The 19,773-nt window shown below is 37.7% G+C and overlaps 1 protein-coding gene across 1 annotated transcript in view; it reads left to right on the forward strand.

Moving 5' to 3' along the window:
- Positions 1–3,014: 3,014 nt before the first annotated feature.
- The window catches only part of gpc5c (glypican 5c), a 131,606-nt gene continuing 114,847 nt past the window's right edge, over positions 3,015–19,773 (forward strand). The window contains exons 1-2 of the mRNA XM_016449325.1: positions 3,015–3,478; positions 18,445–18,606. Coding sequence (XP_016304811.1) covers positions 3,322–3,478; positions 18,445–18,606 — 319 coding nt within the window. The 5' untranslated portion in view covers positions 3,015–3,321. The remainder of the gene's footprint in view (positions 3,479–18,444; positions 18,607–19,773) is intronic.

Genomic DNA, 19,773 nt, shown 5'->3' on the forward strand with positions numbered 1-19,773 from the left:
AACGGACACATTCCAGGAATTCCATCACTGGTCGGAGGGGGCCGCGAATTCGTGTCGCTGTGCCTCTTCTCGGATCTTTACCTCGACCAACAGGTGCCGTCCTTGGCGCTTCATGGCGCAGTAGGCAGCGCGTCAGTCTCAGTGAGTAAATTAGCATTGTTACCACTAAGGGCTACACAGAGGGTCCAAGTAATTGACGCGATTGACTTAGGCTGATGTTACACGGGGCAATTTTTTGATCAATGCTGCCGGGCAACTTTGGTTAATATTGCCGTCAACAGGCAACCAGGTGAGACACAGGGCGCACGATTGATCTGAAGTATCCAGATTGAAATTTGTTACCCATTCTCAGTGGGAAAGTGCCCAAGAAACATTTCTCAAAAAAAAGTTGCCCAACAAAATTGCTCAAAAAATTGCCCCGTGTATCATCAGCCTTAATGTAACCGTGGCTGCTTTGACAGGTCTAGAAACAAATCAACAAGAGTTCAACTTCTGTTTTCTTCTTCATTATGAAAAATAAGATTTATGACATGGATCAGATGTCTTCAACAGACTGCAAGTATCCATAATCCATAATCCAATGTTAATCTCAATGAAGTAGCCATTTCACAAAAGCAGTAATACATTAGACGACTGCTATGTGATCTCAGCTGTGTCATGCTGCTGCGTCATAGTCATGATCAAATAGTAGTTGATCACACCATCTTTTGTATTATTGCTTAAATGTTTATTAATATTGGTTGTTTTATGTTTCCCAGGTTCAGCAATTAAAGTGCGGGGACGAATTTACGTTTGATTAAAATGCGGGGGACAATGATGATGACACGCGTGCACCAGCAGCGTCAAAACGGACACATTCCAGGAATTCCATCACTGGTCGGAGGGGGCCGCGAATTCGTGTCGCTGTGCCTCTTCTCGGATCTTTACCTCGACCAACAGGTGCCGTCCTTGGCGCTTCATGGCGCAGTAGGCAGCGCGTCAGTCTCATAATCTGAAAGTCGTGAGTTCGAGCCTCACACGGGGCAGGCAGGTTGTGTTTTATCTCGAACGCAGAATTACCGAATTGCTATGGCTCATACTTTGAATATTTCACTGATGCAAATTGAATAGTTGAGGCAGATCTGCGACTGAAGTATGCTTTGCAAATTGCGGTCTAACATTACAGTGGCAAATATGTACAGTAATATAATATACAATCATGCCAATAAAGTAAGCTACGAACAGTGTTGGGGAAAGTTACTTTTAAAAGTAATGCATTACAATATTGCATTACTCCATAAAAAAGTAACTAATCACGTTACTTAGTTACTTTTTATGGAAAGTAATGCGAGGAGGTCGCAACCTCAGGCCATCTCCCAAGCTCCACCATCATATCAAGGACTTCCTGTCATTGCACCAGCACTACCCGTCTCTCGCACTTTCATTTTACCATCTGTGCAGCTTCCTACAGTGTTAGGCGCTTGCGTGCCGGCCTCTGCAGTGCCTGGTACCTCACAGGTGATGTTCTTCAACCTCCCATTACCTTCAGCTATGCCACCATCAGCTCAGACACAGACATCCAGTCAAGATGTTCCTTACTCCACTCAGCAATACAGAAAGAGAAAACTGGAGAGGGAACGCACTGGAACTATCACAAGAAAATATGTGAAGAAGACAGATGTAAGAAGAAATTTCAACGCACTTCAGCAATAAAACAAAGACACACAAATGTTTATCTAGACTCTAGAGTAATTTTTGCTTGTTAGTATGGTTGAACTGGATCATCGAAGGTCAGAAGCAAAGATATTGGTTAATAGAATGGGATTAAATACATAAAGGATATTTGTGTTGTTTAAAATTTAATTATTGCAGGTTTGTGTCATATTCTGAGTTGCATTATTTTTATTCATTTTGAGGAATACTGAATCTGTAAAAAAAAAACAGGAAATGGCAACCCTCCAGCTTCTTAAAATTGCTCTTTCAGCACGTTATTTTTATTTATTTATTTGGTTAATGTTTGCTTTATAGGGCACTTTACAAGTCTCCAACAATGACAGCTGTCTCTAAAATGTATAATAACTGTGTGTTTCCTCTGCTGCATGCCTCTGTTGGGAAAATATTTTATATTTCATATTTAATTTATATATATATATATATATATATATATAATGGTATGTTTATGTATTTTTATTATTATTATTATTATTTTAGGCTAACATGTCAAAATTGCACTACAGTGGTAAATGTTTGTTTTGATTTACTATTTATTTTTTTAGGCTAATAGTAAAATTGCACTATTGTGGTAAATGTTTGTTTTGATTTACTTTTTTTTTTAGGCTGTCAAAATTGCACTGCAAATGTTTGTTTTGGTTTGATATTTATTATATTTTTTAGGCTGATATGTCAAAATTTTACTACTGTGGTAAACATTTGTTTTGGTTTACTATTTATTATTTTAAATTGATGTGTCAAAATTGCATTACTGTTCTAAATGTTTTATTGACTTTAAAAATATATGCAGATTAAAAGGTTGTTAATCTTTGCCCTCACACTATTGTTATTTGTATTCTCACAATATTTGTACCAGTACCAGTATAAGTCTTCCAGTATTACATAACTGTAAATCACAAAATAAAAACAGGGACAGTCAAAATAAGGCAGAAAATATATTATATAATTTCTATACTGTAAAAAAGGCTGTCAATTAGCACTTATTTTTTAGGTTGATGTGTTAAAGTTGCACTGCTGTTCTAAAATTTTTTTTTTTTACTTTATATTTGCAAATAAAAAGGGTTGTTAATCTTTGCACTCACAGCGTTACCCCCAACACTGGCAACGAATATATATATATATATATACACACAATACATTTTTTAAAAAGTTTTATTTGTAGACTTTTTCATATTATTTTGCAAGTAATAATATGTAAACTTTTTCCATTTATTTCTTTATTTAATCTAAACTATGAATCGTTGTCTTTGTCAATGAAGTACTTTATATGCTTTGCAAATAATGTAAATGCTTACTGTGGTGGATATAACACTTACAGTAGTGTCAGTAAAGCTTTGACTCTGACAGAGAGAGAGAGAGAGAGAGAGAGAGAGAGAGAGAGAGATGTCTGAATGATTCCACATGCTGAATGAATTCAGTGACACTCTCAGTGAACGGGACGCAGCGGCGCTTTTCCTTCTCGGTTTGGGAAGGAAGGACTCACTACAGCCGGTGCAGCATGTGAAAGTCCAACACAGGCGACTTTCTCGTCTTTTCTTTTTACACATTTTGCAGCCAGTCTCTGATCATTAAGCAATTCCGCCTCATTGATTTCTTCACTGAAATGCCGTCATGCCACGCGTGAATGTCAGCTGGATTATTACGGTGCTCGCGGTGGAGCTCGCGACACTGTCCGCCGCGCACGCTCACAGCTGTCACGAGGTGAAAACGGCGTTTCAGGTGCGTCAGATCGGCCAGCTGAAATGGGTGCCGGAAACACCTGCTACAGGTGAGCGTGACCGCTATGTGCAACCGTTTGAAAAAATTACTCATCCTTAGACCATCCAATATATAGATGAGTTTGTTTCTTCATCTGAGGAGATCTGGAGAAATGTAGCATTATATCACTTGCTCACCAATGGATCCTCTGCAGTGAATGGGTGCCGTCAGAATGAGAGTCCAAACAGCTGATAAAAGCATCACAATAATACACATCACTATTCCAGACCATTATATTCCTTCATTAAGATGTTTTTAACTTCAAAACATTGCTTCTGGCTAAAATATGAGTCCTCTATCAATAATAGTGCTTTCTTTTGAGCACAAAACATATTTCTTAAACAAGTGCTATTAAACCACATAGAAGAACTTTCAAGTTAACTATAGCTCAAAGGTTGTGTCTGAATCATTATTTTAGTTGCACTGCCCAGGGACTCATCCATTTCTAGTCCTGTCAGATTCGTTCCAGTGTAACTGGAATTCCAGTGTTACTTTTGCATCCTAAAAATTCCCACAGTGCGCTGTTAAAAACCATCAGCTGCTCACTATATTTACTTACTGGAAATGTTGTCGTGTCTCTGCATGTCTGACACACTTTTAAAAGCTGAAATGAAGATTCATGATAAACAATCATTGGTTGCATACCATTATGCAGAGCATGATTGGATTGATTCCTAATTAGTATGTAGAGTCAAGTTGTTCAAATATATTATATAATCAATATTTTCATCAGCCTACAATTGGAATTCAAGAGTATTTTATTTATTTAGTTGTTCCTGTCAGGAAAATGTAATGTAATCATCTTCCATTTAGTAGGTTTTACAAGATCATTGACTGATTTTTTTGCCCAACAAAGTTTGTGTGAATGCCCATGCATGCTGTAAGGCTCTGGACTCTGCACTGTAAATAATATGTCTTGGTAAACTTCAGACAAGGATCGTGTCAGGTTAAGGGAATCAGTGTTGACAGATGTATTCAGCCAGCTGCTTTGATGCATGACTCAGCGAACAGAAGTGAGCCCTGCTGGAATGACACCGGCCCAGCTCACGCGGGTCTAGAGTTCTCACAGTACTTGAACTCATACCCAGGTCCGGTTCTCCAATGACAGGGGTGTCCATCCTGCTCCTAGAGATCAACCTGCATAGTTTAGTAATCAAATACTAATCATACACACTTGAACCTGCTCATCGAGGTCTTTGGGGTCACTTGGAAAGGTTACTGGGTCTAAAACACAAGCCAGCTACCTTGATATAGTCAGTCATTTGCTCTCTATCTATCTATCTATCTATCTATCGTTCTATCGGTCTATCTTTCTATCTTTCTATCTATCGTTCTATCGTTCTATCTTTCTATCTATCATTCTATCATTCTATCTAGTGTTAGTTCTATCGTTAGTTCAATCATTCGTTCGTTCATTCTACCAAGGTCAAGGTCAGTTTATTTCTATAGCACATTTAAAAACAGCTAGTGTATACCAAAGTGCTGTACATATAAAAATAAAGTAAATATAGAGATTAAGAGAATAAAAAGAAAAGACACAAAAAAAACACACATCATCAATACAAAAACACATTAAAATACACAAACATAAATTTTAACCAAAAGCCAAGGAGTACAGATAAGTCTTCAGGCGGGATTTAAAAACAGGAAGGGTAGGCGCAGATCTAATGTCCAGAGGTATGCTGTTCCATAGTCTAGGACTGGCTACAGAAAAAGCCTGATCCCCCTTAGATTTCAAGCGAGAGCGAGGTATAAGCAAGAAAAGTTTATCAGAGGATCTGAGAGAGCGCGAAGATTTATTTGTGTATATTGCTTTATACACAAATAATAAAGTCTTAAAATGGATCCTATGCTGCACCGGTAACCAATGAAGAGATGCTTTCTCTCCTCTTAGTACCAGTCAGCAGTCCCGCGGCTGCATTCTGGAGCAATTGCAAACGATTCAGCGATGAATGATTGAGACCCATATAAAGCGCATTGCAATAATCAAGTCTGGACGTGATGAAGGTGTGAGTAACTATCTCCAAATCCTTAAACGAGAGCATAGATTTTAATTTGGCTATTTGCTTTAGTTGAAAGAAGCTGCTCTTTACCACAGCACTTATCTGTTTTTCAAAATTCAGATCAGTGTTAAAAAACACGCTTAAGTTTTTAGCAAAAGGATGAATATTTGATGACAAAGAATCTAGATTAATAGTGATATCAGAGACAGCACCTGGGGGTCCAAAGACAACAATCTCAGTTTTGCTCTCATTTAATTGGAGAAAGTTTCTACTAGTCCAGCATTTAATATCTTCAAAGCAATTTAAAAGGTCAGAATAAGAGTGATCAGAGCTAAGAGGAATATAGATCTGAGTATCGTCAGTATAATGATGCTATAAAATATTATATTTCCTCATGATCGAACCCAAGGGGAGCATATACAAACAAAATAAAATAGGCCCCAAGAGGGACCCCTGAGTTACCCCACAGATAAGCGGTGCAGAAGGAGAGGAAGAGTTTCCAATCATCACCTTAACTGATCTATCAGATCTATCGGAGAGGTATGATGAGAACCAATCCAGTGCCGTGCCCCTAATCCCAACTTCATCCCTTAGACGTTTAAGAAGGGTTGCATGATCAACTGAATCAAATGCAGAGCTAAGATCAAGCAACATCAAAATAGCAGATTTACCGAAGTCCACAGCAAGGAGTAGATTGTTCGACACCTTAAGCAGTGCAGACTCGGTGCTATGATGGAATTGACTGAAATTTATCTAAAATATTGTTTTGTGAGACAAACGAAGATAACTGATTAAAAACAATTTTCTCTAAAATTTTTGACAAGAATGGCAGCTTAGAAATGGGGCGAAAATATTTAAGATTGGTTATGTCTAAATTTGGCTTCTTAAGAAGAGGCGTGATCACTGCTTGTTTGAGGCATATAGGAACACGGCCACTGTCTAAGGATCTGTTTATAATAGCCAATACACTAGGGCTGATAGTATCCAGGACCTCTCTAAAGAGCTGGGTGGGGATAACATCAACAGGAGAAGTGGTAGGCTTAATCTTGTGAACTATATTGCCAAGCTCAGACAGGGATATTGGTTCAAACCATTCAAATAAAGCATGGCAAGTAAGTGGTTCAGATGGGTCATGACCGCACATTCTAACAATAGGCCGTGTGGCGTCCACCTTTCCCATGAAAGAATGTAGGAATGCTGCACAGGTCTCTAGAGTACTGTCCAGACCAGAAGCGTTAGCAGGAGAGAAAATAGTATTTAAAGTATTAAACAGATTTTTGGGATTGTGTGATGAGGCATATAGGAACACGACCACTGTCTAAAAATCTGTTTATAATAGCCAATACACTAGGGCTGATTGTCTCCAGGACCTCTCTAAAGAGATGACATAACATCAACACAAGAAGTGGTAGGCTTAATCTTGTGAACTATATTGCCAAGCTCAGACAGGGATATTGGTTCAAACCATTCAAATAAAGCATGGCAAGTAAGTGGTTCAGATGGGTCATGACCGCACATTCTAACAATAGGCCGTGTGGCGTCCACCTTTCCCATGAAAGAATGTAGGAATGCTGCACAGGTCTCTAGAGTACTGTCCAGACCAGAAGCGTTAGCAGGAGAGAAAATAGTATTTAAAGTATTAAACAGATTTTTGGGATTGTGTGAATTTTTTTAAATATTAATTCAGAAAGATATTCAGTTTTTGCATTTTTTACAGAATGATGATGATCTCGTTCTATCTATCATTCTATCTATCTATCTATCTATTCGTTCTATCGATCGTTCTATCGTTAGTTCTATCATTCGTTCTATCAATAGTTCTATCGTTCGTTCTATCTATCGTTCTCTCATTCTATTTATCTATTATTCTATCATGCTGTCTATCGATCTCTTTATCATTTTGTCATTCTCTGTATCTATGATTTTGTCACTCTATACATTGTTCTATCTGTCATTTTGTCTACCTATCGATCAATTGTTCTATCATTTAATCTATTCATCATTCTATCATTCTGTCTGTCATTTTATGTTTATGTTCTATCATTGTTTATCATTTTATTGTTCTATAGCTTTCTATTGTTTTATCCCTCTATCTATCGTATCTTTGTCATTTATTGTTTTGTTGGATAATTTTATCGTTCTTTCCATTGTTTTATCTATCACTCTATCTATCATTGGGTTCATCATTCTATCATTTTTATCTATTGTTTTGTCTATTGTTCTGTCATTTTATCTATTGTTTTAACTATCATCCTGTTGTTCTATCTGTTGCTCTATCGCTTTGTCCATTTTAAGACGACTTAAACTTTTTTCCTCAACTTTCAAGGGCCTGTTTACACTTGGTAATTTCATGCGTTTTTGCTGATCGGATATCTATCTGATTTGTTAAAACGTTTCCATTTACACTTGACCACATAAATGTGTCGTCGCAAAACTGATATAAATCCGATCTTCAATTCCCGCGCTATATTTAAATTTATACAACAGTTCGTTTTGGTTCTCAAATCTGATTGGTTGAGAACCGTGAGATATTGTACTGGTATCGTTACAGGAACGCCCTTTCACAATTTTGTAAGAGGTGTATAGCTCTCGTACTCGAGTGATATTGCTCATTTAACGGAGTTCAAGTCAAAGAAATAAAAAGATAAGCGCTGCATTTTATTAATTATCAGCTCATTTCAAGATCAAAGACCGCAATAGCAGAGCGCGCGGCATCAGCAACGGAAAGATAAATTTGTCTTACTACTTTTAATGAAGATGATTGTGTGTTAAGCGTCTGCTTCAGTTTTATTCGCGGCAACTACCATCTTTTAGACAAGGTGTGTGAAACACCTGTTCTTTGGCGGAGAGATTTTTATTTCTAGTTGAGTTACCAGTTCCTCTTCTTGGATTCTTGAAGAGCAGTAGTGGGATGGAAAGTTTTTCATGATGGTGCTTATTTGGGTTAGCTAGAATTTGAATACTGAGTTGTTTTGGTGGTTTGTGTTTTCTTAGTGAGTTATAACCCTCTTTTGGGTAAGGTCTACATGTGCAGAAGAATTCAGAGCATGCAGAAGAGTTTTGACGAGCCTGGTCTCTCAGTAGACACCCTGTGCCCTCTGGTACAATTTCTCCTGTTTATTTGACTGAATACTGATATGTAGACTTAGCATAGAAATTGTTCCTCTGGGAACCAAGACCATACCACAGCAAAACCATAATTACAATACATCTCAGGTTAGTGTGGTTTTGCCTTTCTCCTAAGATCATTAAACTCTTTTATTTCCTTTTTGTGGTCTGCAAAAAAAGGTTTAAAGAAAGCCAAAGATTAAATAAGTTCTAAATTACTTTTGTTGCAGAAAGACTGGAATTTTCATTTTACGAATTTCTCCTGTGAGCAGAGTCTCAGAACATGGAACTCTCAGATGAAACTTTGTGAATTGTTTGTTTGTTTGTTAATTGTTTTTTATAATAAAAGGAGCGTATCACCCTGACCAAACTTCCAACAACTTGACGTATATGAAAAGATGCTAATAAATTTGTATTGGTATCATTCCAAACCTGTATTACTTACTTTTTTGTGGAACACAAAATATCTTTTCAAGAATGCTGGGGTCCAAACAACATTGGATCCCATTGACATTCATTGTATGGACAGAAAAAAAACCTAAACAGAGACATATAAAAAAAAAAAAAAAATCTTCTGTTTTGTTCCACAGAAGAAAGAAAGTCAGTCAGACAAGTTTGGAACAGCTTGAGGGTGACTAAATTATGACCGAATTTTTAATGCATTTATGCAGCATATCAGACTGTGCCAGGTTTGAGGAAAAATGCTCACACAGCTCCAAGATGAGTTCATTATCATCAAGCACAAACCTGATAACTGAGAGCTGTCCTTGTATCAGCATTTAAGTGCAGGATTACACAGTCTGTTTATTTGCCACAGCGACTTGGCACAATTAAGGCTGAGACAGCAGCTGAAAATGGTAGGCTTAGGGTGTGTTCTTGATAAAATGTGCCCTTTTGGATTGATCTTAGAATAGATTCATCAGGTGAGCATTAAGTTGTTGGAGCACCAGTCCTGTTTTCAGAACAGCAGAGAACAGACTGTGTGCAATGAACATGCTTTAGCTGCATCCACTCCTTTGGTGACAGCTCATGGGCATTGAGCAGTGAGACAGAAGCCCAGAGATCAGCTTGCATGCAAGACAGCAGCCACAGACAACAAGAGGCTTTAACCACTCAAACCACTCCTAAAAAAAACATCCATCCATCCATCCTTCCATCCTTTCATCCTTCCTTCCTTGTCTTATTTATTGTTGCCTGTTCTATAGTTTTCCACATTTCTATCGATCTATCTATCTATCTATCTATCTATCTATCTATCTATCTATCTATCTCTCTGTCTCTCTGTTGTTCTAGGATGAGTTCATTATCATCAAGCACTAACGTCCATGTATTGTCTATCTCTAGATAGATCCCTTCTCTCCTAGTTTTCTAGTAAAACAGTTGTGAGCTGTTTGTTGCTTAGTGAGGAGGTCTTAATGTCGCATAGGGTTAAAATCTGGGGTCGCTTCCTTTCCTCAGAAGTGCTGACAGGATTCGAGGGCATGAGACTGTCTGTTCTCAGATCAGATGCCAAGTAAAGCAGCCTTCTGAATCTCCACCTCTGAAACCCAGGCTCTCCTTCTGTGTTGATAACTAATCCCATGAGTCTTTTTGAGGCCAGAGCAGCATGGATATTTGAAAGAAAGAGATTTTATGACATTGCGTCTATGTTTTTGTGTTTAATTCATGGCTTATGGCCATCTGACATAAGCACATACTAGATAGAATGTGTTCCATAAAATTAAACAAAATGACTCTTTCTCCTCAGGCATGATGCTACTTGATGATAAAAGTAGCTAGTCTTTAAAAAAAGGGCAGGTTAATTATGACTTGTTTAATGAAATGAAGCAACCTTTGCAATCAGATATTTAAAGGACAGTCCGAATCTCCTACACTCCACACACCATTAAATCACAGGCCTAATTAATCAGTATTGGATTTCCAGCCATTCTGTTGGGTTAAAAAGTCCTTTAGTTAATTAAGTTGCAGAGACCTCTATCCGTGTCTGGCAGTCAAGCCATCCATATGGAGGTTTGTGTGCTGAAGCGGTAGACAGATTACGGTCAGTTACAGCACAAAGTGAAGATTGTTTTCCTTGTAAAGACACACAACCGCTGCTTTCTGTGAGCCATAGTCACTTACAGCAGTCTGAATGGCCTCATGTCTCCTGCATTGTTTTACTATTAGCTGAATGGATTATTTGCTGAGTAAGAACCACTGTCTTCTGCCTTGTTGCAACAGCTACACAATATTACAGCCTTTTCTATTTTTGGTTCTAGACGTTGCTCAACCTGTGTATCTAAGCTGAAGAACAATAGTGTTTCAACTGAGAAGATAGATGATATAATGATTTAATAAAATGTATAAAATAATGTTTAAATAAAAATGTGACGATCATAATTTTTAATGCTTTTATTTTTTATTTTAATTCTTAATTTTATACTTAATTTGTATATTTATATCCTTTAGAATTGTTTATCTTCAGAAACTAATGTGACCAGAATGTAAACAGCAAATCCACATAGCTTTAACTGGCCCCACTGTAAAGTATCCCCACCACTCATTTTTAAATGCTTGTGTGGAACATCAAGTGCTTTTTTGATGGGCTCTCTTGAGGTAAACGCTGTTCTGTGATGAAAGGTGTAGAACAACCTGTGTATTCATGCTTTCAATCTCTGGCATGAGAAGAAAGACCAAACGTCTTTGCATATTTACTTTTCTTCAGGCTTAAACACCTGCAAGCGCTCCTCTTAGTCTCTCTGCTCTCAGCAAAACACCTTTTTAGAGCGACCAGAACCCTGTATGTTAATGCCAAAGCATATTAGTTTTTGCATCGCAAATAGAGTGAATACAAATTTGAACTTGTAAGTTCAAATTTTAAGTTGCTTCAGATACACCTTATACCTGAGCCTTGCCTTGCACAGCTTTATCATTTTGGTTGTACTGTTGGAGTAGCAATGCCAGACTCCATTCAGTCAGTACTAGGGTTGTTTGTTCCAGAAAGTCCCTCATTTACAGTACCAGTTCAATCTGTCTAGTTCTGTCTTTGAGACCCTGTAAGAACCAATCTCAGTCTCCCCCTGATCTCCTTATGTGTCTGACATGCCATCACAGACTTTAATTGGATTGGAGGTGCCAGCTTGTTAGTATTTTCTTCATTCCTCTCTCATCTACAGCTTTGCAGAGTACTTGGGCGGAGAGCTCAAATTAGGCTCCACTTTAGAGATTTGATATATCCCCTTACTTCTCCACAGGAGCCAGGTATTACTTACAAATGTCACTGATTATATTCATTTGAGTGTACTTATTTGAAACTACATGATGGAGGTGTATTCTCAGAAACATTCTTCTGGGTGGTTTGGACTTCAGTTGTTTACTGTTATGTGCCTTTAACTGAGAGGCTCAATCATAAGAATGACCCAGGGCCAGTGTGAAACCGTTTCAGGCCAGTACTGCTCTGCCACTAGAAAGGTTACATTCACTGAACTGTTTTTTTTTGCAAACTAAAATGTTTTAAATGGTTTTCTGTCATGTGTTCTACATTGTTGTTGCCATAAATGACAGGTCATGATTTCTAGTTGGCTAAAATAGATGATGTTTTGGTAATTTCTGAAATTAGTTGTAATAGTCTTGAAAGCATGTTGGAAACTACAAATCATTCAGTAATGTTTTGATTTGTATAAATATGTTCTCTTGCAAGGACTCACATTGTGACTATATAATTTCCAGCTTGATAATTTTACAACTTTTAACTCTTTTCAAAAGACTACGTCCTGATCGGATTCAGAACAATGATCAAAACATATATAGAGTAAATCGCTTCCATCAACAGCCCCAAAGCTTGCACTTCCTGGGTCATCATTTCATTCGGTAATGTTGAGCAGTTTTGGTTTATAAGTTGTTTAATCTTCGATCATATAATTTTATATATGCATTTGCTTACATATGCGATTGCTTGTTTCTGCTTCTTCGCCTGTGTTTGATCTAGGCATTCAGTACTCTTTCAGAAGATGTGTAATAGCACCCCCTACCGTATAACAATGAAAACACGGAAACTTGGAAAAATCCACCGGTGGCAGGAAAGCATTGTCTCAGGCCCCGTCCACACGGAGACGCGTTTAGCTGTATACGCATACATTTTGTATCGTATAGGCGTTTCGTCCACACGGATCCGGCGTTTTGGGAGAGTGAAACCGATATTTTTTGAAACCGGGTCCCAGAGTGGATAAATCTGAAAACGCTGCCCTTGCATTTTCGTGTGGACAGCGAATCCGTATATTTTCTGAAACGATGACGTCATCAGCCCACGTCTCGCCCCTAGTCAGACACCGCTACGTCACGTAACAGCAACAAAAACACGAACAAACACTGAACGATTGTCTTTTTATTAACTAACATTAACACAGATTAATAAATGTATTGTTCCATGCTCGTTTGTATACCGCAGAAGGTTTATGCGCATAGTCCAAGTCTTCTTCTCCGTTTTTAGTGTATCTCTGTGGCAGAATTACAGCGCCACTTACTGGTCTGCTATGTATACTACAGCGTTTTGTGTCGGGTTTGTGGTTTCGTGTGGACGCAGATATTTTTTGAGACGTGGGGAAAAAAAAGATCGAATAGGGAAAGCTCTGGCTTCGTGTGGACGTAGCCTCATAAATAATGGAAAAATCCATCAATGGTGGGGAAAGAGTTAATATGTGATATTTTGAGTTTGTTTTGTATTTTATTTATTGCTGTTCAATTTTTTAAATATGCAATATTGCATTCATAAATGGCATATATGAAAATACCTTGCTAAATATAAAAATTGTTTTGTGATGAGACTAGTGAAAGTTATAAAGAAATATCAAAATAGTTGAGTCTGAAAATATTAAAAGTGGACCAAATGTTTATACTAAAAATATTCTTAGACATTCGTGCCCATGTGTCTGTGGTTGCTCAGTTTTTTGAGTCTGATTCAAGAATTTCAGGTATGTTTTAAGAGCCAGGTCAAGGTGGGAATATATCTGCCATGTTTAAACTACTGAGGCCATCAGATAAAGCTATTCCTGCTGATTTGACCCAACTCCAAGTACCTAAGCCAAGAATTCTAGGAACCAGTTTATGTTTGAGATGATGTGTGTGTGCATTTATGCTCTAAATCATTAACTTTGTACTGATATGGAGTGATCTGGGTGAATGCACACTTGAAGCACTTGTGACATGGCCCTAGTGGTCAGTTTGACCACTACATTGTGTGGCTTTCGAAGCTACTGTATGGCCTGACCATAGATTTGACTTTAACTTAACTTGGAGTACTGTATGAGTGTCTGCAAATCCCCTTGAGGTTCAGCGATTCTGCCTCTCCTTCTGATTTCAGCCCAATCCACCATCTTTTCCTAAGCATCAGCTTTTCACTCGCTTACTGTGGGTGCAAATGCCAGCCAACGCTCCACAAAGCCAAACACCGGAGCAGCACGCCTGTGGCTTTGAGAAATGCAGGTGTATCGCCCAGGCCTTTTGAGAGATGTTTTCTTTCAACATGGTCCCTCCCAAAAACAGCACATCAGTTGTGGGTAAATATCCTGCTGCTTCCAGTGTATGCCAGCACTTCAAAGCACCGAAAGCTTCCTGAGAAGAACCTCAGGAGAGCCAGAGGTTAAATCCAGTTGAGCTGCCGTCTACTTTAATGACTTTCCTTTCCCATAAAGTTGCTTCTGCACTTCATGCATGAGGAAATTGCTGAAGTCTTAACCTAAATAAACCATAACATTTTCAGTCCTCACTGAGGATGTCTTGTTTGGGTTCTTCACAACTCTTTCTGGTTGACTTGTAGTGGGAATTTTGAGAGTGGCCCCAGGGTCACTGGTGGTCATTGTGATGTTGCAAATCCGAACTCAATAAAGACTTAATCCGGCCAATCAAATGAATGGTTTTTGTCACCTGATTATGGGATCGGGTTGGCTAAGTTTGAACCCCAGACAGGAGGAAGAATAAGGAAGTGTCTACTCGGGCAGAACCACAGACACCTGCTGGGGTTCTAATTCACTCGCCAGGGGCTGAATTCATTCCATCATCTGTTAATTAAGGCTTGGAGAGAAACCGACACCAGAGATGATTTCGGATGATTTCTAGACGAGAGTTTTTCAAACTTTTTGATGTTAAGGAATGTTCCCCCTTTACTAAAATAAGGCAGTTATATATTTGCTTGTATAAAATCAAGCTATATCGTGTGAGTATATCAATATTAAAAGTGGTATTGTACAGATAACACAGTGAAGTAATTGTTTGCATAATTGACTTACATTGTCATTGTACTAAATCTAACAATGACAATGTAAAGTTAATTTTTTAATGTTTTTCTAAATAGTTTTTACATAAAATTTTATGCAGATTTATTTTCCCCCTTACTTTTAAAAAGTAGTGCTGACAGTAGTCATTGCAATTAATCTCATGATTTCTGACCAGTCTTTAGAAATAATATTATCAATATAAAATGTAATTTTATCAGATGTGTTGAATTAAAAAGTTTTAAAAAATAATAAAAAACCCTGTTCTAGATTTATTTCTCCATGTGTGTTTCCACATTTGCAGAGAATTGAAGCATGTTATGATCCACCTCTTATCAAATTAACTATTTTTTATAATTTTTTTATAATAACATGTTGTGTTTTATTGGAATCATTAGCCTACTATCTTCTTTATATTGTGTTTGCTATTTAAAAGCCTCCTAGTTAATATTCTCTGCCAACTCCTGCATCATTAGACTGTTCCTGCTGAGTTAATAGAGCCTTAAAGGGATAGTTCACCCAAAAATGAAAATTCTGTCATTAATTACTCACCTTCATGTCGTTCCAAAGCCAAATTAAGATATTTTTGATGAAGTCCAAGCTTTCTGACTCCGCATAGACTGCAATGTAACTACCACATTCAAGGCCCAGAAAGATAGTAAGGACATCGTTAAAATAGTCCATGTGACATCAGTGGTTCAACCTTAAAGTTATGAAGCTACGAGAACTTTTTGTGGACATTATTCAATAATATCTTCTCTTCTGTGTCCGTTTTTGATGCATGTTTACGAGAGTACCATGGCACATGCGTGTGGTGCTGCAGAAAGCTCTCGGATTTCATCGAAAATATATGAATTTGTGTTCCGAAGATGAACAAAGGTTTTACGGGTTTGGAATGACATGAGGGTGAGTAATTAATGACAGGGTTTTTGGGTGAACTATCCCTTTAAAGCTCTTCAATCTCTCTGTCTCTCTCTCTCTTGCTGCTTAAAGACTGGTTATCTTACATTGGCATTTTTTAAGGTAAATCAATGTCTGCCTTATTTTCTAGTCAATGTATATCATAATTCTGAAATTCTCCTTTCTTTCTTTCTTTCTTTCTTTCTTTCTTTCTTTCTTTCTTTCTTTCTTTCTTTCTTTCTTTCTTTCTTTCTTTCTTTAATTGATTGAAAGGTCAATATGTGCTGTGTTTCCATCATCCCTAAGGCTCGTCTTGTCAGTTGTGGGCTTGTGATCGTATCACATGTACCTGTATGTGTGTGTGTTTTTAAAATCAGACCACTGTTATTCATGGTGTCCTAAAGAGCAGGTGCTAGTGGTTTTTACTTGTATTTGATGACCTGATTCCTGGTGTAGATGAGGTCTGTCTGCCTGCGCGGCTAGTGAAACTCAATCTCAGAAAGTTCTTCATTAATGTCCAATGAGTCACAGTAGTGACCTACAGTCTCAAAAGTGCATAGCGGACGTCTGTACAGCATGGAAATGGAATGAAGCTTCGTCACAGCCTTAACATCAGTCATCATGGATGACCAGCCCAGTCTGTATATCTCACTCTTTCCTTTGCTGTGTGTTTCTCTTTCTTTAACAAAGGTAATGATTATTCACAGTATTAGCAGAGTGTTTGGATTACAATATCAGTGGTGATATGGTACATTATTAAATACATATGTATTAGGTTTTGTTTAGTTTGGATAGGTGTTTATTTTGTGTTGGGGAAGTTTATGTTTAGTGAAGTAGATTTAATAAAATGTTTAGTTTTGGTGTATCTTAGTGTTTGTTTTCACTGGACATGATTTTAGTTGAAGATATTTGATATCCAAGGCGGAAGCAACCCAAGCTCAATAGGCAAGGCAAGGCAAGTTTATTTATATAGCACATTTCATACACAATGGTAATTCAAAGTGCTTTACATAAAAGAAAAGAAAAAAAATAATCACAACAATAAAACAAGGAATTTAAAAACTGTGAAAATGATTTAAAAAATGTATTTAAGGGGTTTAAAATTAATTTAAGAAAACGATTATACATAAAATATAGTGCAATCAGTTCGGACATCGCACAGTGCTCATTCAATAAATGCACAGCTAAACAGATTGTTCAGCTGATTAAAGACTACCTTTTCAATAATCAATAGAACAATGTGACTGTGTCGATATTTCTTTAAAATCAAAATATGTTAAAGTGAAATGGCTGGTAGGTGGCACTAAAAGTGCGTTCAGTTTTAACAAACAGTTGAACGTGAATCTGGCAATGTTTTGTATGCTGGTTTTTGTATGTATCATGGCAGATTGGAAATTAAATGTCTGTTGAGTGGAGCTAAAAAGTTATTGCTGTGTTGTGTTTGAAAAAATTGTACCACCTAGCTACACTAACATGTGTTCTACCTGGCTCGTACAAGTCCTTTAACTGTTTTATCAAGATTTGTGTTTCACTGGACTCGTACTAGAGTGATATAGGTGAGCTACCGAGCAAGTTTACTATTTCAGAAGGGCCATACATATGAAGATGGCTATGTGATGCAAACATTAAAATTAGTTTGCAAATGCACTAGCAAAAGCGTTTTGAGGTCATAACATAGTTCTGCAAGGAACTGCGTGAGACTAATTAATTTACATTCTTCCCCTGTAATCATAATTTGTGTGAGAAGGAGTAAAAGTTGTTGGTATTTAATTTTAGCCGGAAATGCAGTGAATTGTATGTATAGGTGCTTTTTTGTAAAAATGTATTTAGAGGCATGTTTTTTCCAGTCAGCCTATGTCTCCATTCTGTCACCGATGGAGTTTTGGTTCCATGTCGCCTCTGGCTTGCTTAGTTGGCGACACTTCATTTCCAGTGATATCGTCGACTTGATTGCACAGATACTATTTAAACTGAACTGAGCTGGACGATGACATCACTGAATTCAATGATGAACTGCTGAACTGATGAATTTTTTTTAAACCTTAAAAGTAACTTAATTAGCTATGGAAACAGTAAGTGAACGTTTCATGTCATTTCATAATGTTGTGAATAACAAATGACACAATGAATTGGAATATTTCAGAATGCACCATAATTGGTCTTTCCCATTTCGGAAAGTTAGCTTGGAAGCCATTTCGGAATGGTTGCAGTGGAAAATGCAAAAACCATTATTCCACTTGTGTGTTAAAATACAGTTTTATAGCATGTGATGTTATTTAGAAGATGATTATGTTTGTTTTTATGTACATCGTTAACTCAGGCTATTGGAAATACAAGGTATTTGGAGTGTAGGGATATTGGTCATACAAAGTTCACATGCCCACACAAGGCCTAGGCAGATGGGGGCGTGGGGTTCAATACTGCTTGAATCCAATGCTGACTTAAGTCTTCTGCGACCCAAAGCACCTCGTGCATCCTGGGTAATTAAGTTGCAGCTATGAAGAGAGTGCAAGAGCTTTCTGAGGAACAGTTTTCATTATACTATCTTCTCCCCCCCCAAATGCAAGAGGCAGAGCCTCAATAACACTCAACCGCTGAATATATAGTTGCATTAATGTGTGTGAATGGTGATACTAGTGCAGGTTTCATTTGGCTTTATAGTGTCACTAATGTTATTTTTTTCTGTCTAACAAATGCTTTTTTCTCTCTTATTGTAGATGTGGACCTGTCGATATGCAAGCACGCTGGGCCATCATGTTGTACGCGAAGAATGGAAGAAAGCTACAGAGCAGCAGTCCTGAGAGACACCACCCAGAACATCAGATCATACAGCTTTGAGCTGAAATATCTCATTTCTGCACATGCCGCCGCCTTTCAGGGTACACAGATGCATGCATGGATGGGAGATTAGATAAATGGTAGAGGGATGAATGGATAAGTGAAATGAATGGATGGATAGTTAGAGTAATGGACTGATGGATCTAGGGATGAATTTATATGGATAAAGCAACATAAGCTCATTGGAAAGACTGCCTCGGCCTACATTTTTGCAGAAGTGTTCCTATACATACAATTCACTACAGTTTACAGCTGAAATGACCACTAGTATCAGTAAAACTCCAGCTAATTTGTTTTGTTTTCACACAAATTCTGACTAAGGAGCCGGTTATTTGTTAATAAAGAACTTTTCACATGGTTCCTTGCACAATACTATGCTATGACCTATTAACATGATTTGTAAACTAATATATTTTGACATTTGCTTTGTCTTTTTTCTAATGTAGTAAACTTGCTCGGGAGCTCACCTGGTACAGCACTGCACTTGCAGTGCAGAGTGCTCTAGTTCAAGTCCCATAAAACACTAGTCATTATAAAAGAGCGCAGAAAACTTGGAAAAAAAGATAAAAAGTATGATCACTTCAGTATATGCATTTGCTTTTTTTAACACTATTGGTTAGGGTTAGAGTAGATGGTAGTAAAGCTATATTCTCCAATGATGGATGGAGAAATGGATGGAGAGATGGCAAATTTGCGGGTTGGCTATTTCTGTGTACCTGTCTTTGTTGCCCGTAGTTTGACTTGTTTAATTGGTAGAAATGGCATAATGTTTTTTTTCCCAATGTGGTTTGGCACTGTGATTGGTAGAGCTGCTTTAGAGCTTCATCTTTGGCGCTGATTGCAAGTGAACAGGAAGCCTCTTCTCATCGTCTTGATTAAAGCCCCAGATGTGTTTTTTAGGAAAGTATGAACTAGCTGCTAACATTCAGAAGCATAATATAGTCTTAATTATATTATATTATGCTCTATGAAGTCTAGTTATATGAGGTTTGGTTGGATTTTACTGCATTAATTCTTTAGAAGGGGAATTTAGAGTACTTGCCCACACTCTCACGAGTGTCGAACCCAGTGGCCAAACCATAGTCGGCAGTGGAGCTTCAAAGAATCTCAGTCGTATGCAGCCTTGTGTGTGTTTTGGAAGAGAGCACCGGTTGTTATTAAGGTCTTCTGTCAGTTCATTCATGAGTATCAAGCCATGGTGTGAATGA

Source organism: Sinocyclocheilus anshuiensis, unplaced genomic scaffold, assembly GCF_001515605.1.
Source record: "Sinocyclocheilus anshuiensis isolate Anshui unplaced genomic scaffold, SAMN03320099.WGS_v1.1 scaffold850, whole genome shotgun sequence".
Lineage (NCBI taxonomy): Eukaryota > Metazoa > Chordata > Actinopteri > Cypriniformes > Cyprinidae > Sinocyclocheilus > Sinocyclocheilus anshuiensis.